At 54.3% G+C, this 17,953-nt stretch overlaps 1 protein-coding gene across 1 annotated transcript; it reads left to right on the forward strand.

The window, feature by feature from the left end:
* The first annotated feature begins 3,722 nt into the window (after positions 1-3,722).
* C1R (complement C1r) lies at positions 3,723-13,898 on the forward strand. The gene is made up of 11 exons (XM_075903554.2): positions 3,723-3,880; positions 4,644-4,872; positions 5,073-5,265; positions 5,442-5,585; positions 5,744-5,940; positions 6,475-6,622; positions 6,697-6,818; positions 7,424-7,502; positions 10,117-10,257; positions 11,731-11,805; positions 12,162-13,898. Coding segments are annotated over exons 1-11 (2,133 nt in total). The 5' UTR covers positions 3,723-3,878; the 3' UTR covers positions 12,965-13,898.
* The last annotated feature ends 4,055 nt before the right edge of the window (positions 13,899-17,953 follow it).

The raw sequence follows: 17,953 nt of genomic DNA on the forward strand, positions 1-17,953 counted from the left end.
AGGCGGGGGCGCTGATCGTGCTTTCTGCCTGGGGCGCCAGCTGCAGCAGCCGACCTCAAACTGCTCCTGTCTGCAGAAAAGAAGAGTGAAGGGGGATTTGATAGCAGCCTTCAACTTCCTGAAGGGAGGTTCCAAAGTGGATGGAGAGAGGCTGTTCTCAGTAGTGACATATGGCAGAACAAGGAGCAATGGTCTCAAGTTGTGGTGGGAGAGGTCTAGGTTGGATATTAGGAAAAACTATTTCACTAGGAGGGTGGTGAAGCACTGGAATGGGTTACCTAGGGAAGTAGTGGAGTCTCCATCCCTAGAGGTGTTTAAGTCTCGGCTTGACAAAGCCCTGGCTGGGTTGATTTAGTTGGGATTGGTCCTGCCTTTGGCGGGGGGGCTGGACTTGATGACCTCCTGAGGTCTCTTCCAGCTCTATGGTTCTAGGTGGTGGGGGAGCAGAGAGGAGAAAGGAGCAATCTCTGCTGCCGCCCTGCACCAGGCCCTCATAATCTCCTGGGTCCCTCCTGTCCAGGGGACCATTGGGGCAACCATAGTGGGGCCCTCAAAAGCACAGGGCCTGGGGTGGCCACCCCAAACCATCCCAGCAGCTCGTGGGAGCAGTACCAGTGCAGTGGTTTGCCTGCCACACTTTGTGGTAGTTTTCCACAGCACTCCTCATTTGACCTGGCACTGCAGCGTGCCCCAATCATGGGCCCTTCCCACCATGCAGCGTGAGAACTGTCCGTAGGTATCATAATTTCTACAGATGGAACACAGCTTGGACAGGACAGTCTCCTCTTCTCAGGTAGGGTTGCCACGTGTCCGGTTTTGAGCCGGACAGTACAGTATTTGAACTTTCTGGTCAGGAAACAAATTGAGAAAATAGAAATGTCTGGTATTTTCTAAATAAGATGCAATGTAGATTGTGATGTCAAGTGTGTCCAGTATTTTTGTTGAACCCATCTGGCAACCCTATCCTCAGATGCTGATGTTCCAAGTGGGGAATTACATGGAGGAAGCATGGTCACCTGGAAAGATGCATTGACAGCATTCCGTGCCTTGCCAAGCGAACAGGAAGGGGACTTTCAGAACTCCCAAGTGATGTAAAGGGTGGTGCTTCTGATGGCTGGTCAGTGAGGGCTGGACAGTAGAGTTCAAATGGCTGGCCAGTGAGGTGAGAACAGGCATTGTGGGATATATCTGGAGGCCAGTTTCAACACTGTAAGGGTATGTCTACACTACAGTGTTATTTCAAAATAGCTTATTTAGAAATAACACACAAAATGCATTTCGAAATAGCGTTTTGTTATTTCGAAATAGCACATCCACACTGAGTGGATTCTGAATCGTATTTAAGGCCGGCCGGAACCAGTTCTGGCAGGGCATCAGGTCAAGAGTTATTTTCTGTGGCTTCTGCCTGAGGCTATCTGAGGCCTGTGCTTAAAGGGACCCACCCTGGACAGCCAGTTCTCAGCTTTCCCTGCTTGCTTGCCTACCTCGATGAGGGACAGCAAAGCATTTTGTCTCAGTATAGTCTGGTTGCTCTCACTCGGGACACCACAGCACTCTGCAACATGGAGCCAGAACTGCCCCTGGGCACTCTGGTGCTTCTCGTGAATGCGTTGCTGTGAGCCTGGATGCACTTTCTGCAGGCTGCCATCTGGGAATTCCATCGGGGGGCTGTCAGTATCCAGGAGGCCCTGAGGGACAGCTTCCACCCTGAGGAGCACTAAGAGCCTCCCTGCTCTTCCCCACTGGAGGCTTGTGCCTCATTCCTCCCTCACGTCCTTCCACTTACCCCTCCCTAACCCCCCTTCCTGATGTCAAATAAAATACATGCATTTTCATGAACACAAACTTTCTTTATTTAACAAAACTGAGGGGGTTGGAAATGAAACCCTGGTGAAACTGGGGAAAGGAGGCGGGAGAGGGGAAGAGAGACGGTGGGAGAGGGGAGGAGGAAACCTGGGAGGCGGGAGTTGGAAGGGGGAAGCAAGGGGAAGAAGGGGGAAGGGAAACCTAGGACTCAGGGTTGGGGGTCTCGCTGGACCAACTTGATTTTCATGCAAATCTGCTCCTGGGTTTGCATGTGGCCTTTGGTGGCCAGGCTGGCAGCTATCCTGCCATAGATGGCCGCGTTCCTCTATCAAATTCAGAGATCATGGACTTTGGGGGCACCTCCCCCAAACCTGAATAAGGTCCATGGGCCAGAAAGGCGCCCACCTTCTCCAGGCCCTGGCAGGCTCCTGGGAACTGGCAGACTGGTCCTGGGGAGCAGTGGAGGGCTGGCTGCCAGTGGCTTGCTGGCTCCTGTTTTGGGGCCATTGGGTCTCGGCTGGCAGGCTTGGAGCTGGCAGAGGCACCGTAGCCAGAGTCAACCCCTTTAAGGGCTCCAGGGAGGGGGGAGGGAGAGGAGTGTTCTTGGTTGAGGCTGGAGTGGCCACCAGGGAAGGCTGGAGGCCTCCCATTTCAAAATCAGTGTCTACACAGCACTTATTTCGAAATAGCTATTTCAAATTTGGCGTTATTCCTCGTGGAATGAGGTTTACCAAATTCAAAATAAGCGCTCCATTATTTCAAATTAATTTTGAAATAGCGGTTTGGCTGTATAGATGCTAGTAAAGTTATTTCGAAATAACTTTGCTGTGTAGACATACCCTAATAGAGTAGGGTGTCTACACAGACATCACAATGCCATATGCCTCTCACCAGGGTGGGGTTTTACTGCACTGCAGCTCTGCAATTCCTACACATTAAGTGGCTTGGCCGTGTGTATACCTCAGGAGTTGCTGTGCAAACACCTACTTAACTGCACAGAAACTTGCCAGTGGGGACATGCCCCAGGTTATGAAGAAAACCCAAAAAGTTGTTTATTTTCCCTGGTTTTTTTTTTCACATTCATAATTTAGGTTTTGTACGCCCTGTTCACTGGAAAACTATAGACAACTATAGAACAAACAGTGAGTTCCCACTCATTGAGAGAAAGGAAGGTATTTGTATTTATTTTGTTTGTTAATAATAACGCCTATTTAACTCCAAAGCCCAAGAAACAGCTGAAAGAAAACTTCTCTTTGTTAAAGATTTAAAGCTCCTGCTTCCTCATCAAGGAAGCTGCTGAATCACACCTGAGCAAAGGCCTGGCATTGCTGGGATTTCTAAGGTAAAAAGGACCAGTTTTAAAATGTATTATATATTTTTTAGAATAAAATTTCCCACATTGGAAAAATGCCCCAAAAAGGAGACTGGGGAGAATATGAACCCTATTACTTTTTCCTTTTTATGACACCTTTAAAAAGAAAACTCCCCCAAACTGCACTAGAACAGTGTTTCTCAACCAGTGGTACAAGTACCCTTAGGGGTACTCGAGAGAAGTCTGGAGCGTACGTCAACACAACTGAAATTTGGAGTAAACTAAATTTTTGTTTTAAGTTTTACAGCATTTTATTATTTTTGTACTTTTTCCACCCAAAAAGTTAATTGCATCGTCTCCCCGCTATGATTAAGTTCTTTAAACAATTGTGTTGCAACAGTAGAAAAATAATTTGTGTGTCTGAAAACTGTAGGTACTGGGGAAATTTTTTTTTTTGAAAAAGGGGTACTTTATAAAAAGAAAGTTTGAGAAACACTACCTTTGAATATAGCCCTCCACGCCATACAAATACATAGGAATCTGTTTAAAAAGGCCCCTGGTCACAGCGCTTGCAAAGAGACAGCAGAGGGCAGCAGAGGGCAGGCCAATGAAACCCATTCACCATGCCAGTCCCTCCCCACTCCCCGTATCCCCCGTGCTGCATTAGCTCTGGCAGGGTTAATAGTTTGTGCTGGTAAGTCGCAGCCCGGGCTGGAGCGCCTGGAGTGAGACACGCGCCCGACAGCGAGACACTGAAGCCATGTGAGTGCTGCCAGTCCGGGAGGGAGGTGCTGGCACCTTTGGGAAGCGGGAGGAGGGGGGGGGGCTGAAGAGTCTGGCTCTGGGGCAAGATGAGAGGTGGAAGGGGCTACATCCAAGCCCCACTGTGACCCCACTGACACCCCTCCTGAGAGAAGGGGGCAGGGTGGGATCCCCCCTCGGGCTGATCTCCTGCCAGGGAAGGGGAATGTTTGGGGGAGCGTAATGGCTCCCCGCCCCAAGAATCCCCCAGACTGGGAACAGGATGAGGGGGGGCAGCAGGGAGTGGCAGGAGGGGACCCAGGCACGGCCGGGGATCACTGCCACCGGGCCGAGGGCCTTTGGACCCTGAGCTGGGCCAGCTCCTGAGCTGACAAACAAAAGCAAAACCAGGCGGCCCAAAGCCAGGCAGAGGGCAACCCCTGGAGCCCAGAAAGCCGGATCTCGGGCTGTTTCCCCCTGTTCTGAGAGACCCGGGTCCAGGCTGGTGTGTGACAAGCAGCCAGAGCCCTAGGGCCTGTCCCTGGTCCCCACTGAAATGGCCTCCTGCTTGGAGGGCGTCACACCCCTGGTGAGTGGCTGGTGCCCAGCGGGATCTTGGGTCTCTCCAGTTCTCCTGTCGCCGCTGAGTCTCTACCAGCTGGTCAGTGCTAAGTGCGCAGGGTGTGCTGGGCTGCACAGGAGCCTCCCATGAATTCTCTACCGGCTGCAAATGGCCCAGATCTAACTAGTATCACACACTTCCCCATGTACATTGTGTTCACAGGCTCCTCCCGCTCCTCCTGTGGGGGTCTCTCCTCTCCGGAGTGGTCAGTTCCAGCCCAACCCCAAAGAAGCTTTTTGGGGAGATCACATCCCCCCGTTACCCCAAGCCGTACCCCAACAACAACATCAGCACCTGGGACATCACCGTCCCCAAGGGCTTTGTGGTGAAGCTGAACTTCTGGCTCTTTGACCTGGAGCCCTCTGAGTCCTGCCTCTATGACTACGTGAAGGTGAATGCAGCAGAGCCCTGGGGTGTGCTGGGGAAGGGGAGCGGGAGTTGGGGACCTCAGGGCACAGGCTCTCCTGGCTGTCCCACAGGCACTGAGGAGACGGAGGGAGTCAGAGATGCCCGCACCAGGGAATGGTGATACACGGAGCAGGTTGAATTTCACAAGGTCCCTGATTTCCCGTCCCCCTTTCTCCTTGACAGATCACAGCAGATAAGAAAGACCTGGGCCGGTACTGTGGCCGGCAAGGCTCAACCACAGGCAACCACCCGGGAGCCAGGGAGTTTGTGTCCAAAGGGAACCGCATGAGGCTGAAGTTCCACTCGGACTTCTCCAATGAGGAGAACGGCACCGTTATCCCCTACAAGGGCTTCCTGGCCTATTACCAAGCTGTGGGTGAGTAGGAGAGCATCCCGTGACCCCATGCAGGAAAGCACAGCCGTGTCCTGCGCCCCATCCCCAGCAGGCAGGGGCCTCAGGACAGCAGCCAGTCCTGCAGCACCACCAACATGGCGCTTTCAGTCGGGTTTAACTCTTTCTTCCCCTGATGCCCTGCTCCTCTGTCCCCACAGACCTGGATGAGTGTGCCTCTGGCAATGCTATTGAGGAAGATGAGGGGCCTGTGTGCCAGCATCTCTGTCACAACTACGTGGGTGGCTACCTCTGCTCCTGCCGCCCCGGTTACCAGCTGCAGAGCGACCACCACTCCTGCCGAGGTGAGAGAAAGGTGCAGAGACGGATGCAGAGGGAGAAGGGTGCAAGCGTGGGAGAGCCCAGAGCGGAAGGGGAGGGATGAGTGAGCTAGGAAGCAACTGGTGGGTAAAAGGCTTCCCCCTTTTACCTACTGTAACTGCTGCTCTTTCCTGTCCCCCAGTGGAGTGCAGCAGTGAGCTGTTCACCGAGGCCTTTGGGTACCTGTCGAGCCCAGAATACCCTCTGCCCTACCCCACGCAGCTGCGCTGCAACTACAGCATCCGTCTGGAAAGGGGGCTGGTCATCACTCTCAAGTTCCTGGAGCCCTTCGATATTGATGAGCACCAGCAAGTGCACTGTCCCTATGACCAGCTCAAGGTACTGGAAACCAGCCCAAACCTGCGTCCCCCCCCTGCAGCCAGGCCAAACAACCCTGCTTCTCCCTGCAAAGAGCTCAGAGACCCAGCCCTGCTGGCAGGAGGGAGCAGAGGTTAGGAAAGGGAGAATGCCCAGGGTGCAGAGCAAAGCTGTTTTCCCCAGTGAGGCCATCCTCTGGGACACCTAGTTCCCAGCACTGTGAGCAATGGGCCTCTGGGCCCCTCCCAGATCTCTCAGTGCTTGGGACAGGTCCTGGATGCTAACCAGAAAACACTCCCCTCTGCTCCATTTCACTGCCTCATCCCTGACAGTCCTTTCTCCTTCATTTCCCTACATTCTGGGTTAGGTGGACCCGGGTTAAGTGGTCTGAGATGCAGAGACTGACCCATGAGTCAGATCTGGCTGTGGGGGCCCCAAGGAAGCTAACACTAAGGCTAACAGCCCTGTTGGTCTGGCCTTATGCAGGGGAGGAGGAGATGGGGGTACTAGTGTTGGTATGAATCTGGCTTTGAATAATCCTCTCTTCCTCTCCAGATCCAGGCCAAAGGGAGGGAGATCGGTGAGTTCTGTGGCAAGGTGTCTCCTGGCATCATTGAAACCAACAGCAATGAAGTGGATGTGCTGTTCTTCTCAGATGAGTCAGGGTTCAGCCGCGGGTGGAAGATCCGCTACAGCTCGGAGAGTAAGTGGCTCCCTTCTAGAGCTGCTCCAGGCCTGAACATGCTGCTTGCTAACACCTGGCATGTTCCCCAACAGGAATCCGGTGCCCCAGGCCTGTGCCACGGGACCGGTTCACCCTCATCAAAGACCTGCAGCCCCTGTACCATTTTCGTGACTACTTCATCGTCAGCTGCCAGACTGGGTACAGCCTGATGGAGGTGAGACCCTACTTCCTCCACCCTTCTGCTCTCTCTCCACTCCTCCTTGCTTTCCTTCTGGCAACACCTCCTCTTGCCACCCTCTTCTCCTTGCTGGTCCCCTTCCCTCCTCCCATGCTCCCCCAGGGGCTCTTCACTCCCTGGCTGTCACAGGAATTGGTGGGGTTGGCAGGTTCAGAGGCATTGTCAGAGGCATTGTCCCAAGCCTCCAGAATGTGTGGGAAGCAGGAATTGCTCTGAAGAGGGACCCTGCACTGTGCTCAGGGACTAGATGAAAGGCAGCACTTCCTTGCCTTTTCTTTCACCCCTGTCCCTGGAGGGTGTGTGTCTGGGGTAGAACTGGAGCTTACTGTTTTGGTGACTGCAGGTTTTTTTGGCTGGGATAAAGAGGCTGCAGCAGGAGCCTGCTGAAATAGGGGCAGCTGAGACCAATGCACAACAGAGGGGGAGGAGAAGTTCAGGGGTCATGGCAGGGAACTGCAGTGGACCTTGGGCAGAGCTGGGCAGCAGCGAGAAGGAAGACATGAGGCTCTCTCCCATGATTTGGGGTTGGCGGCAGGGATCTGAGGGCACACATGGTCCTTAGTTCTTCTCTTTTCCCGCAGGATGACCAGAAACTGCCATCCTTCACTGCTGTCTGCCAGGACGATGGGACTTGGCATCGACCCATGCCCTGGTGTAAAAGTGAGTCAGTGACCCCACTCCTACTTCCTACACATGGATTATTCCCCTGCAACCAATTCCAGACTTGCCCATTACTTTGGGGTGTGCTCATTTATTAGCATTCCCCCTCCAAGAGACTCAGAGGGGGAGCTGTGTTAGTCTGTAACTTTAGAAAACAAGTGGCCCTGTAGCACCTTCCAGACTAACAACAATTTATATAGGATCGTGAACTTTCGAGGGCACAGCCCACTGCTTCAGATCTTTTGTTCATTCTAAGGACTACTCATTGCTGTTCTGAGAGGGGAGGTTGATAATTCTATCAATGCACTACAGGCAGTCCCCGAGTTACATGGATCCGACTTACGAATGGGGCTTTTCTCGCCCCGGAACTCGCGGGCGGCGGGACCACCCAGACACACAGTCGTCCCGCCACCGCGTCCTCCGGGGCGAGAAAAGCTGCTCCGGGGGTCCCTGGCCTGCTGGGGGGGTCCCCAGCAGACCAGGGACACCCCGAGCAGACCAGGGACACCCGGAGCAAAGCCTTGGAGGCGCGGGACCCCGCCGTCTCCAAGGCTTTGCTCGGGGTGTCCCTGGTCTGCTGGGGACCCCTCCCAGCAGACCAGGGACACCCCGAGCAGACCAGGGACACCTGGAGCAAAGCCTTGGAGGCGGCGGGGTCCCGCGCGTCTGCGGCTTTGCTCCGGGTCTCCCTGGTCTGCTGGGGGGGGGGGCGCAGCTAGTGCGCGCCCCCCCCCCAGCAGACCAGGCTTTTGTTGTGGACGCCTGGGGTAGAGCAGCGGGGATGCTGCTGGGTTGGTCCTGGGGGGACCTACCCAGCAGCGCCCCAGCTGTTCTGTTCCAGGCTCCAGATTCAGCCGCTGTTGAAACTGATCAGTGGCTGATTCCAGGAAGCCGGGGGCAGAACAACTCTGCCTCGGGCTTCCTGTAGTCAGCCCCTGGTCAGTTTCAGCAGCAGCGGCTGAATCTGGAGCCAGTTCCCACTTACCTACAAATTCAACTTAAGAACAAACCTATAGTCCCTATCTTGTACGTAACCCGGGGACTGCCTGTATTTGTGTTACTTGTGTTCTTATATGGAACTGTACTTCTTCTTTCTGCTAGTTTCCCTCCCCATGGAGTTATCCTGCAGGATCTGGGCTCCTCAGGGCTGGGTTCTTTCCACCCTGGAATCAGATGAACACACACACTCATGCACAGAGAACATCTGGGAAGTTAACTAGCACTCACAAGCTGATCCTTTATATGTCCCTGGACTCAGTAGGCTGGGATGCAAAGCAATGCCACATTGTGACCCTCATGTGCCCTTGGACTCAGTTTAAACAGCACTTCAAGCTGCTACCCTCATATACCACCTGGTTCAATACGTCCCTATTCCTGCTTTCACACCACAACCATTCTGCTAGTAACCTGCATGATGAGCAAACCCCACCAGAGTCTTGGGTGCTACAGGGATCTTTAGTTTAGATACAAAGAGCATTGTTGCAGAGTGGATGGAGAAGCTAAAATTGTTCCTAGCTATGGGCTCCTTTGAGGGAGCTCATAGTGCAATTAGGCAGTTTAAGAATTTTGGATACCAATAGAGGACTTGTCACTAAAATTGATCTGATAATTACTGATCTGACTATGGGCAGGCGTGGGTTCATTAGCATCTGGAACAGAGATTTCCCAGCAGGCAGTGCATTCATGCTCTCTGTAACCCAGTGTTCAGTGTGGTTCCTGCTTTGGAATTGCTGTTGTCCATTCTAAATGCTAATGGAGAAGCCTTCCTGTCCCATCTTCAATGTACATGAAACTAGGAGTGTTTCCTTAATCATGTCACCCTTGTCCAGTGGGGTTTAGGTCTGTCTTCCCCTGCCTTTTCATTGCTTTATGTAAGCCCTCCTTCTGATCTGCCTTGGTTCAAGCACAGGGTGAGGGTAGAGGCAGGGGCAGAAGCAGGGGTATGGGGGTAGTCTTTCATGAGTACTGTGCCCTGGTTCCCCAAGAACACTGAGCTGGTACGTAAGAGGGGTGAGTGGGAAATTCATCCTCCATAGCCCATCTAGTCCTTGGCATATCTGGTGTCAGCAACGGGAATTGGAAATGCCAGTTCTGACTATTGTAGACATTGTGGAAAATGTCCTTTGAGGACTTAAACTGTTCCCTCCCTCTCCAAAATCATCACTTGGTGTCAGATGGCCACTATGCTTTCCGCTAGGCTGGGCAACATTTGCAAAATAAATTTTTTAGAATAAAAAAAGCCTCCCCCCAAAAACACTGTTTCAAAAACCATTGTAATTCTTGTATTTGTTTTTGTTTTTTGCAACGTTTTTAAGACTTTGATCAAAATTACTGAACTATGAAGCCTTTCTGACAAAGATGTTGATCAAGTGTCACTACATATACAAATATGTCAGCTTTGAATAACTTTGAGTCTGTGTGTGGCCTTTTCCTCCATTTCTAAGCAGCTCTAGGCTCTGCCAAGTGGGGACTGGACTCTGCACCTCCTCCAGCGGGCTCATGGACAGTCCCCATCCCTCCCTCCCATCATGGGCTCCAGCATAAGTCTCTGAACCTCATTGCTGCAGTGAGCAACGTGGCTCCCCCTTGACTCCTCTCTTGTTCTCGTTTGTAGTTGTGAATTGTGGTAACCCCAAAAATCTGACCAACGGGGCCTTCCATTATGTCAGGGAACCAGGGAAGAACGACTACCAGGCAGAGGTCACCTACCAGTGCAACCAGCCTTATTACCGCATGGTCACCCACAGAGGGAACGGTGAGTCCTGACACAGGAAGTGCCATAGAAATCAGAGCTGGGAAAGTGCCTGTCCCAAGGGTGCCCTGTCTGCTTTAAAGGCAGGAGAGTCTAGGTATCGGGCAATCCCTGTTCCATGGTTCTGCCAGGATCCAGCAGTCTGGGGTCTCACCAGGACTTGAGTGGTGACCAAGGTAGATGTGGGAGACAGGAAGCCTTCCCCGGAAGTTAGTGTTTGGGGAAAACCCAGGCGACTCGCTCGTTAAGGACCTGCCTGCGATCAACAGCCTTCCACTGTGGAGTGGAGGCTCCCTTCTCCCCAGGACACTCAGGATGAGCCCTGGGCAGCAGGGTGGTGTATCTGCTGCCTCTTCTCTCCTGACGAGGGCTACTGAGCTTTCCTGCTGGAGGCTGGAAGAAGTGAGTTGAGAGGGGGCAGCTGGAAAAGCTGCTGTGAGGCTGCGACTGGCCAGAAGGAGCAAATCCTGCAGGGCAGGTGGTGGAAAGCCAGGGGAGCAGCCAGCCTGAACTATTGCACAGGCCCGGCAGGAGGTGGGGGCCTGTCTGACAGGGAGGGAGAGAGGAGGGCAGTGGAACTGCAGGGCCGTGCTGTGCTGAAGGGGGCTGTGCTCGGGGTGGAGCCTGCTACATCCCCTCAGATCCCATCTCCTCACAGCTCCTTGGGCCCCAATTTCCTGGGTTCTGGAATGGGGCCCTGCCCCCCCTTGAGAGACAACTCCCCTGGCTCACCATGCAGAGGGAAGGCTCTCGAGCTCCTTTGCTTTGGCTCAGTCCCAGCCTAGTCTCACCTCCCGCCTCCTAATAACACTCAGCAGAAGCTGCGACCCCCCAGACACTTGCCAAGTTCCTCACATTTCCCCGGGGCTCTCTGTCCATGCCTGCCCCACGCCAGACAGCTCTAGCTCTGCACCTCTCCTAGAGCTCAGTGTCCTGCCTGTGATGTCAGGGAACCCCAGTCCTACTGACACAGGCGGCATGTGCTAGAAACACCAGCCAGTACCCAACAAACCAGCTACTGATCAACGAACTGCACCTGCCCACCACTGACAAACCAGCTCCACCCGCCAGCCATACCCACCAGCCAGCCACAAACCAGCTCCAGTTCCAGCTCCAGCTGCCTTTGTCTTGTGGGATCACACCCAGAAGACTCGTCAGTACTCATGGCGTCTAGTGACTGAATAGTGTAACTTCCAATGAGCAGCATAGCCCCGCAGCCCCTCCAGCCCCCTGCGTGTCTGTGGCTCTTCTCGGAGCTCCTCAGGCCTATCCCTGTCTCTCTGGATGGAGGGGCCCGATGGGCCGAGGGGGGCTGCTCTCTCCCTGTCTCTTGTGTGATGCCTCTGGGATGGAGGGGCCCATGGCTGAGTACAGCCTGCCCTGTGCGGTTGCGCCAGTGCCTCTTCCTCTTCCCCCTGTGCCTGATGGTCGCTCCATGCTGTCCTCAGTGTCATTATCTTCTTGTCTTTCCCTCAGGTACATACACCTGCTCCGCTCAGGGCTCCTGGGTGGACCAAGGCGGCCAGGAGGAAATCCCAGTGTGTTTGCCAGGTAAGTAGGGAACGTCCTGCTGTGTTCATCAGCACTCAGCAATATCCCTTAGGAGCCAGCACTGACCGAGGGGCACAAGCACAGAGAGGGCGAGAGATGAAGTGAAGGGGGACAGCATGGGAGCGTGGGGACAGGGGGTACAGGCTGGGGGGTGGGGCCAGGGATGAGGCGTTTGGGGTGCAGGCTGGGGATGGGGCAGAGGGGCCAGTGGAGGTGGCAGGGCAGGAGCCAGGAGAAACCCAGATAGAAAGGCAAGCAGGAGTGCAGGGAAGCGGGGAACTGAGGAGCACGGGGAGAAGAGAGACGGGGGAGAAGGGAGCATGTAACAGGCTCTTTGGTTCCTGTCTCCACCCCAGTGTGTGGGAAGCCAGACAATCCCATCGTGAGAATCCAGCGGATCATCGGTGGCAGCACCGCACCGCCGGGCAGCTTCCCATGGCAGGCGAAGGTGGACATCAGTGGGCTTGGGGGTGGGGCGCTGCTGGGTGACCGCTGGATCCTGACAGCAGCTCACAACATCCTCCCCAAACAAGTCAGCCCAGAGGAAAGGAGGAGCCTTGAGAAGGTGACTGAGGACGCCGAAGTGTTCCTTGGCCACACAAAGGTGGATGAAATCCGCAAGCTGGGTAACCGGCCCATCCGCAAGGTGTTTGTGCATCACACCTACAACCCTGATGATGAGAACAACTTCGATGGGGACATTGCACTGATTGAGCTAATGGATCCAGTGACTCTGGGCCCTGACCTGCTGCCTGTCTGCCTCCCAGATGTTAGCAACAGCACCTTCTACTCCAGCGGATACATGGGCTACGTGAGCGGCTTTGGGGTGGAGAAAAACATTCTCGCAAATCAGCTGAAATACGTCTCACTGCCAATGGGTAGCCCGAAAGCCTGTGCAGAATGGCTGCAGGGAAAGGATGTAAAAAAGCCCATGGTGTTCTCTGAGAACATGTTCTGTGCTGGCTCTCCCACTGTGAGGAAAGACACTTGCCAGGGGGATAGTGGGAGCGTCTTCACTGTGCTGGATCCAGAGAGTGAGCGCTGGATAGCCACTGGGATCGTCTCCTGGGGCCTGGTCTGTGGCAAGAGCTATGGCTTCTACACCAAGGTCATCAACTACCTGGACTGGATCAAAGGGATAATAGAGGAGAGGCGCTGAATGTCACTATCCTATTGGCTGAAGGCTTAGTGATGTCATATAGGTATCCAAACACCAATATAGCATTGGCTGAAAAATTGTGATGTCATAAAGGCTTCTCAAAATGATGGTAGAAACTACTGAATTTTTGGTGACATCATCAAAGCTTCCCAAAGCCTCTGTGCCATTAAGTGAAGCTTTGTGGATGTTCTAAGGTGGGGTGGGCAATAATTTTTCATGGGGCATCACTCCAAGAATTTGGTAAGTAATCACAGACCAGACTTTTGCACGATAATAATACAGGGAGTGCGGGGTCTGGGATAAAGGTCTGGTGCAGAAGGGAGCTCAGGGTAGGGGATTGGGGTGCGGGGGGGGGGGAGGCTGTGGTGTGGGAGGGACTTTGGGTGAAGGAAGAAAGGGTTATGACCTGGGGCAGGGGATTGGGTGTAAGAGGGGATGCAGGTTCAAGGGGGAGGGGGGCTGCAGGAGAGGATTCTGACCTGGGGGACAGGTGTAGGAGGGGGATGCAGGGTCTGGGAGGGAGTTTGGATACATCAGGGGTTTGTAACCTGGGTTTGACATGCAGTAAGGGATGCAGAGGGTTTGGGTATAGGGGAGGTGGTTCAGGTGTGGGAGGGGGTGGGTTCCAGGTGCAGGCTCTAGCCAGCAGGCACTTAGCCTAAGTGACTCTCAGCCAGCAGCCCAGTGGGAGCCTCAGGCAGGCTTCATGGCTGCCACAGCCCCGCACTCTGCTCCAAGTGGCCAGCTGCTGGTGAAATCCAGCATGCTATTGGCTGAAGTCTTGGTGATGTCATAAAGCCTTCTGAAATCTGTCGCGCTATTGTCTGACATGCTTGCAATGTGGGAGAGCCTCCCGGCGGGTGCTGAGTCAGACTATACTCGTGCCTCGGCACCAACGCGCTTCTGTCAATATTAAAAACACTGCTACACGCAACAGCTGGTTTTATTTCACCCTCTCCCTCCCCCACCTCTCTTTTCAATAACATGAAAGCACTGTCCCCACAGCAGGTTCAGAAAGCAACTTGCAGGCTGTGCCTGTATGGAGATTGCTTCATCCAGACTGAAATGCAGCCACCTCTGGAGCAGGGTTGCCAGATTTTGACCAGCGCGCCCAGCAGAAAACATACCCTGGTAGCTCTGCTCAGTTGGCCATTAAATGTCTGGTTGGCTGCAGTGTGAGTGGTCTGGGCAGGCTGTATACCCGTGGTCATCAACCCGTCAATCGCGATCGACTGGTCGATCACGAGGCCTCAACCAGTCGATCGCGAGGCATTCGGGCAACCCCACACCCCATTTTCCCCTCCACCCCTGAGAAGGCCCACTACCTACCTCTAGTGTAGTGCCAGCTTTCCGCGGGGTGGACGGAAGTCCTGTTTGAAGCCCACGTGACTTCCAGGAATTCCGGAAGTGCGCGGGCTGCTCCCCTCCCACAGTTCTTTTGCGTGCTGGGGGAGGGGGGCGTCGGCCCCGGAGGAGGAGTGCGGAGGCTTCTCTGTGCCACCAGCGCCGGAGGGGTGAGTTGAGCGCAGGGGTTTCCCTGCGCCATGGGACTGGGGGCAGGCGCCCGCGGGGGTTGGCCATGCTGCGGGAGGGGAGGGCGGGGGTTGGCTGGGCCAGGCCGCGCTGCGCTGCGGGAGGGGGGTTTGGCCCCGGGGCAGGTGCCCGTGGGGGTTGGCCGCGCTGCGGGAGGAGAGGGGATGGGCTGGGCCACACCGTGGAAGGGGGGTTTGGCCCCGGGGCAGGCTCCCGTGGGGGTTTGGCCCCTCCACGGGGGGGGGTTGTCCTGGGGCAGGCTCCCGTGGGAGTTTGGCCCTGCTACGGGAGGGGGGGTTGGCCCCGGGGCAGGCATGGTGGGGGAGATAGAAGGGGGAGTCAGGCCCAGAGGAGGCATGCGCTGGCTTCCCTCTGGAGGGGTGGGGAGAATCCTGGGACGAAGCAAATGCAGGGTACTCTTTACTGCCACTGGCACCCTGTCCCTGCTCCCCAGATCCTACTCCCCTGTCCCCAGCTACAGAACTCTGTCCCCATTCCCTGAACTCTGTCCCCACTGGCACCCTGCCCCCTGCTGCAGAACCCTGTCCTCTGCCCTCCCAGCACCCTGTTCCCTCTCCCCCGCCCCCAGCCGCAGAACTCTATCCTCACAAAATGTATAATTATAAATGCTTCATTGTAGATTTAAATAGCATGAATAAAAACCAGACCATTTATTTCATAACTATAAACACGTGATTTTAATTGTATGTATCACATAATTTAAAAATAAACTGTTTATCAGAGTGTGTAAGTAAGGGTTGGGAATAGCAAGTGATGGACAGGAGGAGAATAGAGAGGGCGGGGCTTCAAGGAAGGGCGGGGCGGTAGATCTTCGCCTGTTCTGAGATTTAAAAAGTGATCTTGGGTGTAAAAAGGTTGGAGACCACTGCTCTATGCCTAGCTCTGTGTTACCTTTAGGAAGTGATGTCACATCCCTCTGGCTCCTAGGCAGAGGGCTCCATGAGCTACTTCCACCCTGAGCAGCTGCTCTGCACCCCACACCCCAGCACAGAGTCCATACCCCCTTCACATCCAAACCCTTATGTTCTAAGCTCAGGGCTCAGCGTTGGGGGTCTCACTGGACCACCTTGATTTGTCATGCAAACCTGCTCCTGGGTTTGCATGTGGCCTTTGGTGGCCCAGGCTGGCAGCTATCCTGCCATAGGCGGCCACTTTCCTCTGCCTAGGGCGGAGGTCGTGGACGTTGGAGGCCTCCCCCCCAAACCTGGATGAGGTCCACGATCTCCGCGCTAGACCAGGCGGGCGCCCACCTCTTGCAGCCCCGGGCAGGCTCCTGGGTGGCAGCAGGTGGCTGGCTCGTTCCGTGCCAGGTGCAGGGTCTGCTGGCTGGGTACTGGCAGGCTTGCACCTGGCACAGGCACCGTAGCCAGCCCGTGCCCCTTTAAGGGCTCCGGGGCCGGGAGGGGGGCAGAAGAGTTTCCCTGGTTGTGCCCAGAGTGGCCACCAGGGCAAGCTGGGAAGGACTAGCCTCCCACTAGTTCAAATTAAGTGGCTACACAGCCCTTAATTCGAACTACTTAATTCGAACTAGGCGTTAGTCCTCGTAGAATGAGGGTTACCTAGTTCGAATTAAGCGCTCCGCTAGTTCGAATTCAGTTCGAACTAGCGGTTTGTTCGTGTAGCGCCTATCAAAGTTAATTCAAACTAACGGTTGTTAGTTCAAATTAACTTTGTAGTGTAGACATACCCTTAGAGGGAACACTACTCCCCAGCCTCTCCGCCCCCAAGCTAATGTCACACACATTAGGTTAGTGCAATTGCAGGATAGTCGCATGAGGGGGGTTTGGTGGGGACCAAACTAATCCCTGTTGGTAGGAGGATGGTGGGAAAAGTCCTTAGCGGGGAGTCACGTGACACCTTTTACTTCTGGTCATGTGTCTATCTTGCCCCGAGAGTGTTACCTCCAGAGGTGTTGCCAATGGGACTCGGGACGTGGCCAATGGGCGTGATTAACAGGGGTCAGGGGTGTGGCTAATGGGGGTCAAAGTACATTTAAAAAACATTCTTTGGGTAAACATCCTAATGAAATGTGCTGCGCACGCCTGTGGTTTGCAGGTGGCATGCTTCAAGTTGTCCAACATTTGTGCCTCAGTACAAGTGTCTGGGCCAGGGACCATTTCTAGGGATGCAGGGGCGGCTTCACAAGCTGCACTTTAAGGGGGGAAGAGCCACATGTGGCTCACAAGCCACGGGTTGGCCACCCCTGGAATAGAGAGCCCAAGGTGCCACCAATACCTGAGGCCTGCACTGTGTCAGGGAACTGACTAGGTGACATATGCACATATACTCAGCTGCAAACAGCCTCCCCACATTTCTTGGCTCTGGGCAGGGATGTGGATAAGGGGTTAGGATGCTAGTGGGAGCTCTGGGCTCAAGGATGGGGCTGAAGGGTTCAGGGTTTGGGGAGGGCTCCAAGCTGGAGCAGTGGATTTGGGTATGAGGGGGAGGAGGGTATGGGCTCTTCTTTCCTGACCCACATATGGGTCTAAGGGTACATCTTGACCAGTGATTCTTAACCTGGGGTACATGCACCCCCTGGGGGTGCAAGATGCCCTTCCTGGGGGTGCAAGACATGGCAGATTTTTATGATATATCTTGGGTTTAAAGAACCGACCTACTTTAGTGATTTTTAATAAGGGATGTGAGAACATATTTTGAGAACAGAAGGGGTGCAGGCTGCAGTAGGGTTAAGAACCACTGATCTACACTATCTGCTTCTTTCGAAAGAAGCTTTCAAAAAAGCTTTTGAAACAGAGCGTTCAGACTATATAAAGCCAAACTGGACTTACTGGATGCTCTCTTGCAAAAAGGGCACCTGGAACCAATTTTGGCAGGGCATGGGGGCAGCATTTACTTCCGGGTGCTGCTGCATGAGGCTTGCAGTGACACGTGCTTAAAGAGACCCTCTTGGACAGCCGTTTCTCTGCTGCTGCTGCTGGCTTGCCTACCACTCAGAGGGACAGCAAAGCTTCTGCAGTGCTTGCTCTGATTGCCCAGCTTTCTTGGATGCCACAGCAGTTTGGTATTGTGTTGGTTTTTCTGGTTTTTAATTTTTTTGGCCATGAAGCTACCCCTGGGCAGGCGATGGCCCCACACAGCCATGCTGCAAATTCTGCTGCACCTCCATGACACCGTCATGATGCTCCTGCCCCATCTGGACTCAGAACCCAGCCTTGAGACCTCGCCCAGGGTGAAGGACCAATGGCCTTTTCCCACCGAACTTCCTCGTGGACAGGTGATGTTGGAGGCTGGACACTAGTGCCAACTGGTGGGACTGGCTCATTATGGAGCAGTGGGACGACCAGCATTGGCTCCAAAACTTCCATATGTGGAAGGACACATTTTAGGAGCTCTGTGCTTAGCTCGCCCCTGTCCTACAATGACAGCACACCCATTTGCAGCCCACCATCCCCCTGGAGAACCTGGTCGCTATTG

The sequence above is a fragment of the Pelodiscus sinensis genome, chromosome 1, assembly GCF_052426305.1.
Source record: "Pelodiscus sinensis isolate ZL-2025 chromosome 1, ASM5242630v1, whole genome shotgun sequence".
NCBI classification, from domain to species: Eukaryota; Metazoa; Chordata; order Testudines; family Trionychidae; genus Pelodiscus; species Pelodiscus sinensis.

What these genes read in the sequence shown, in the direction of transcription:
- C1R (XM_075903554.2), top strand. An exon ending in GGCCTATTACCAAGCTGTGG is followed by an intron (nt 5,266 to 5,441) that starts GTGAGTAGGAGA and finishes CTGTCCCCACAG; the next exon opens with ACCTGGATGAGTGTGCCTCT. An exon ending in CGACCACCACTCCTGCCGAG is followed by an intron (nt 5,586 to 5,743) that starts GTGAGAGAAAGG and finishes CCTGTCCCCCAG; the next exon opens with TGGAGTGCAGCAGTGAGCTG.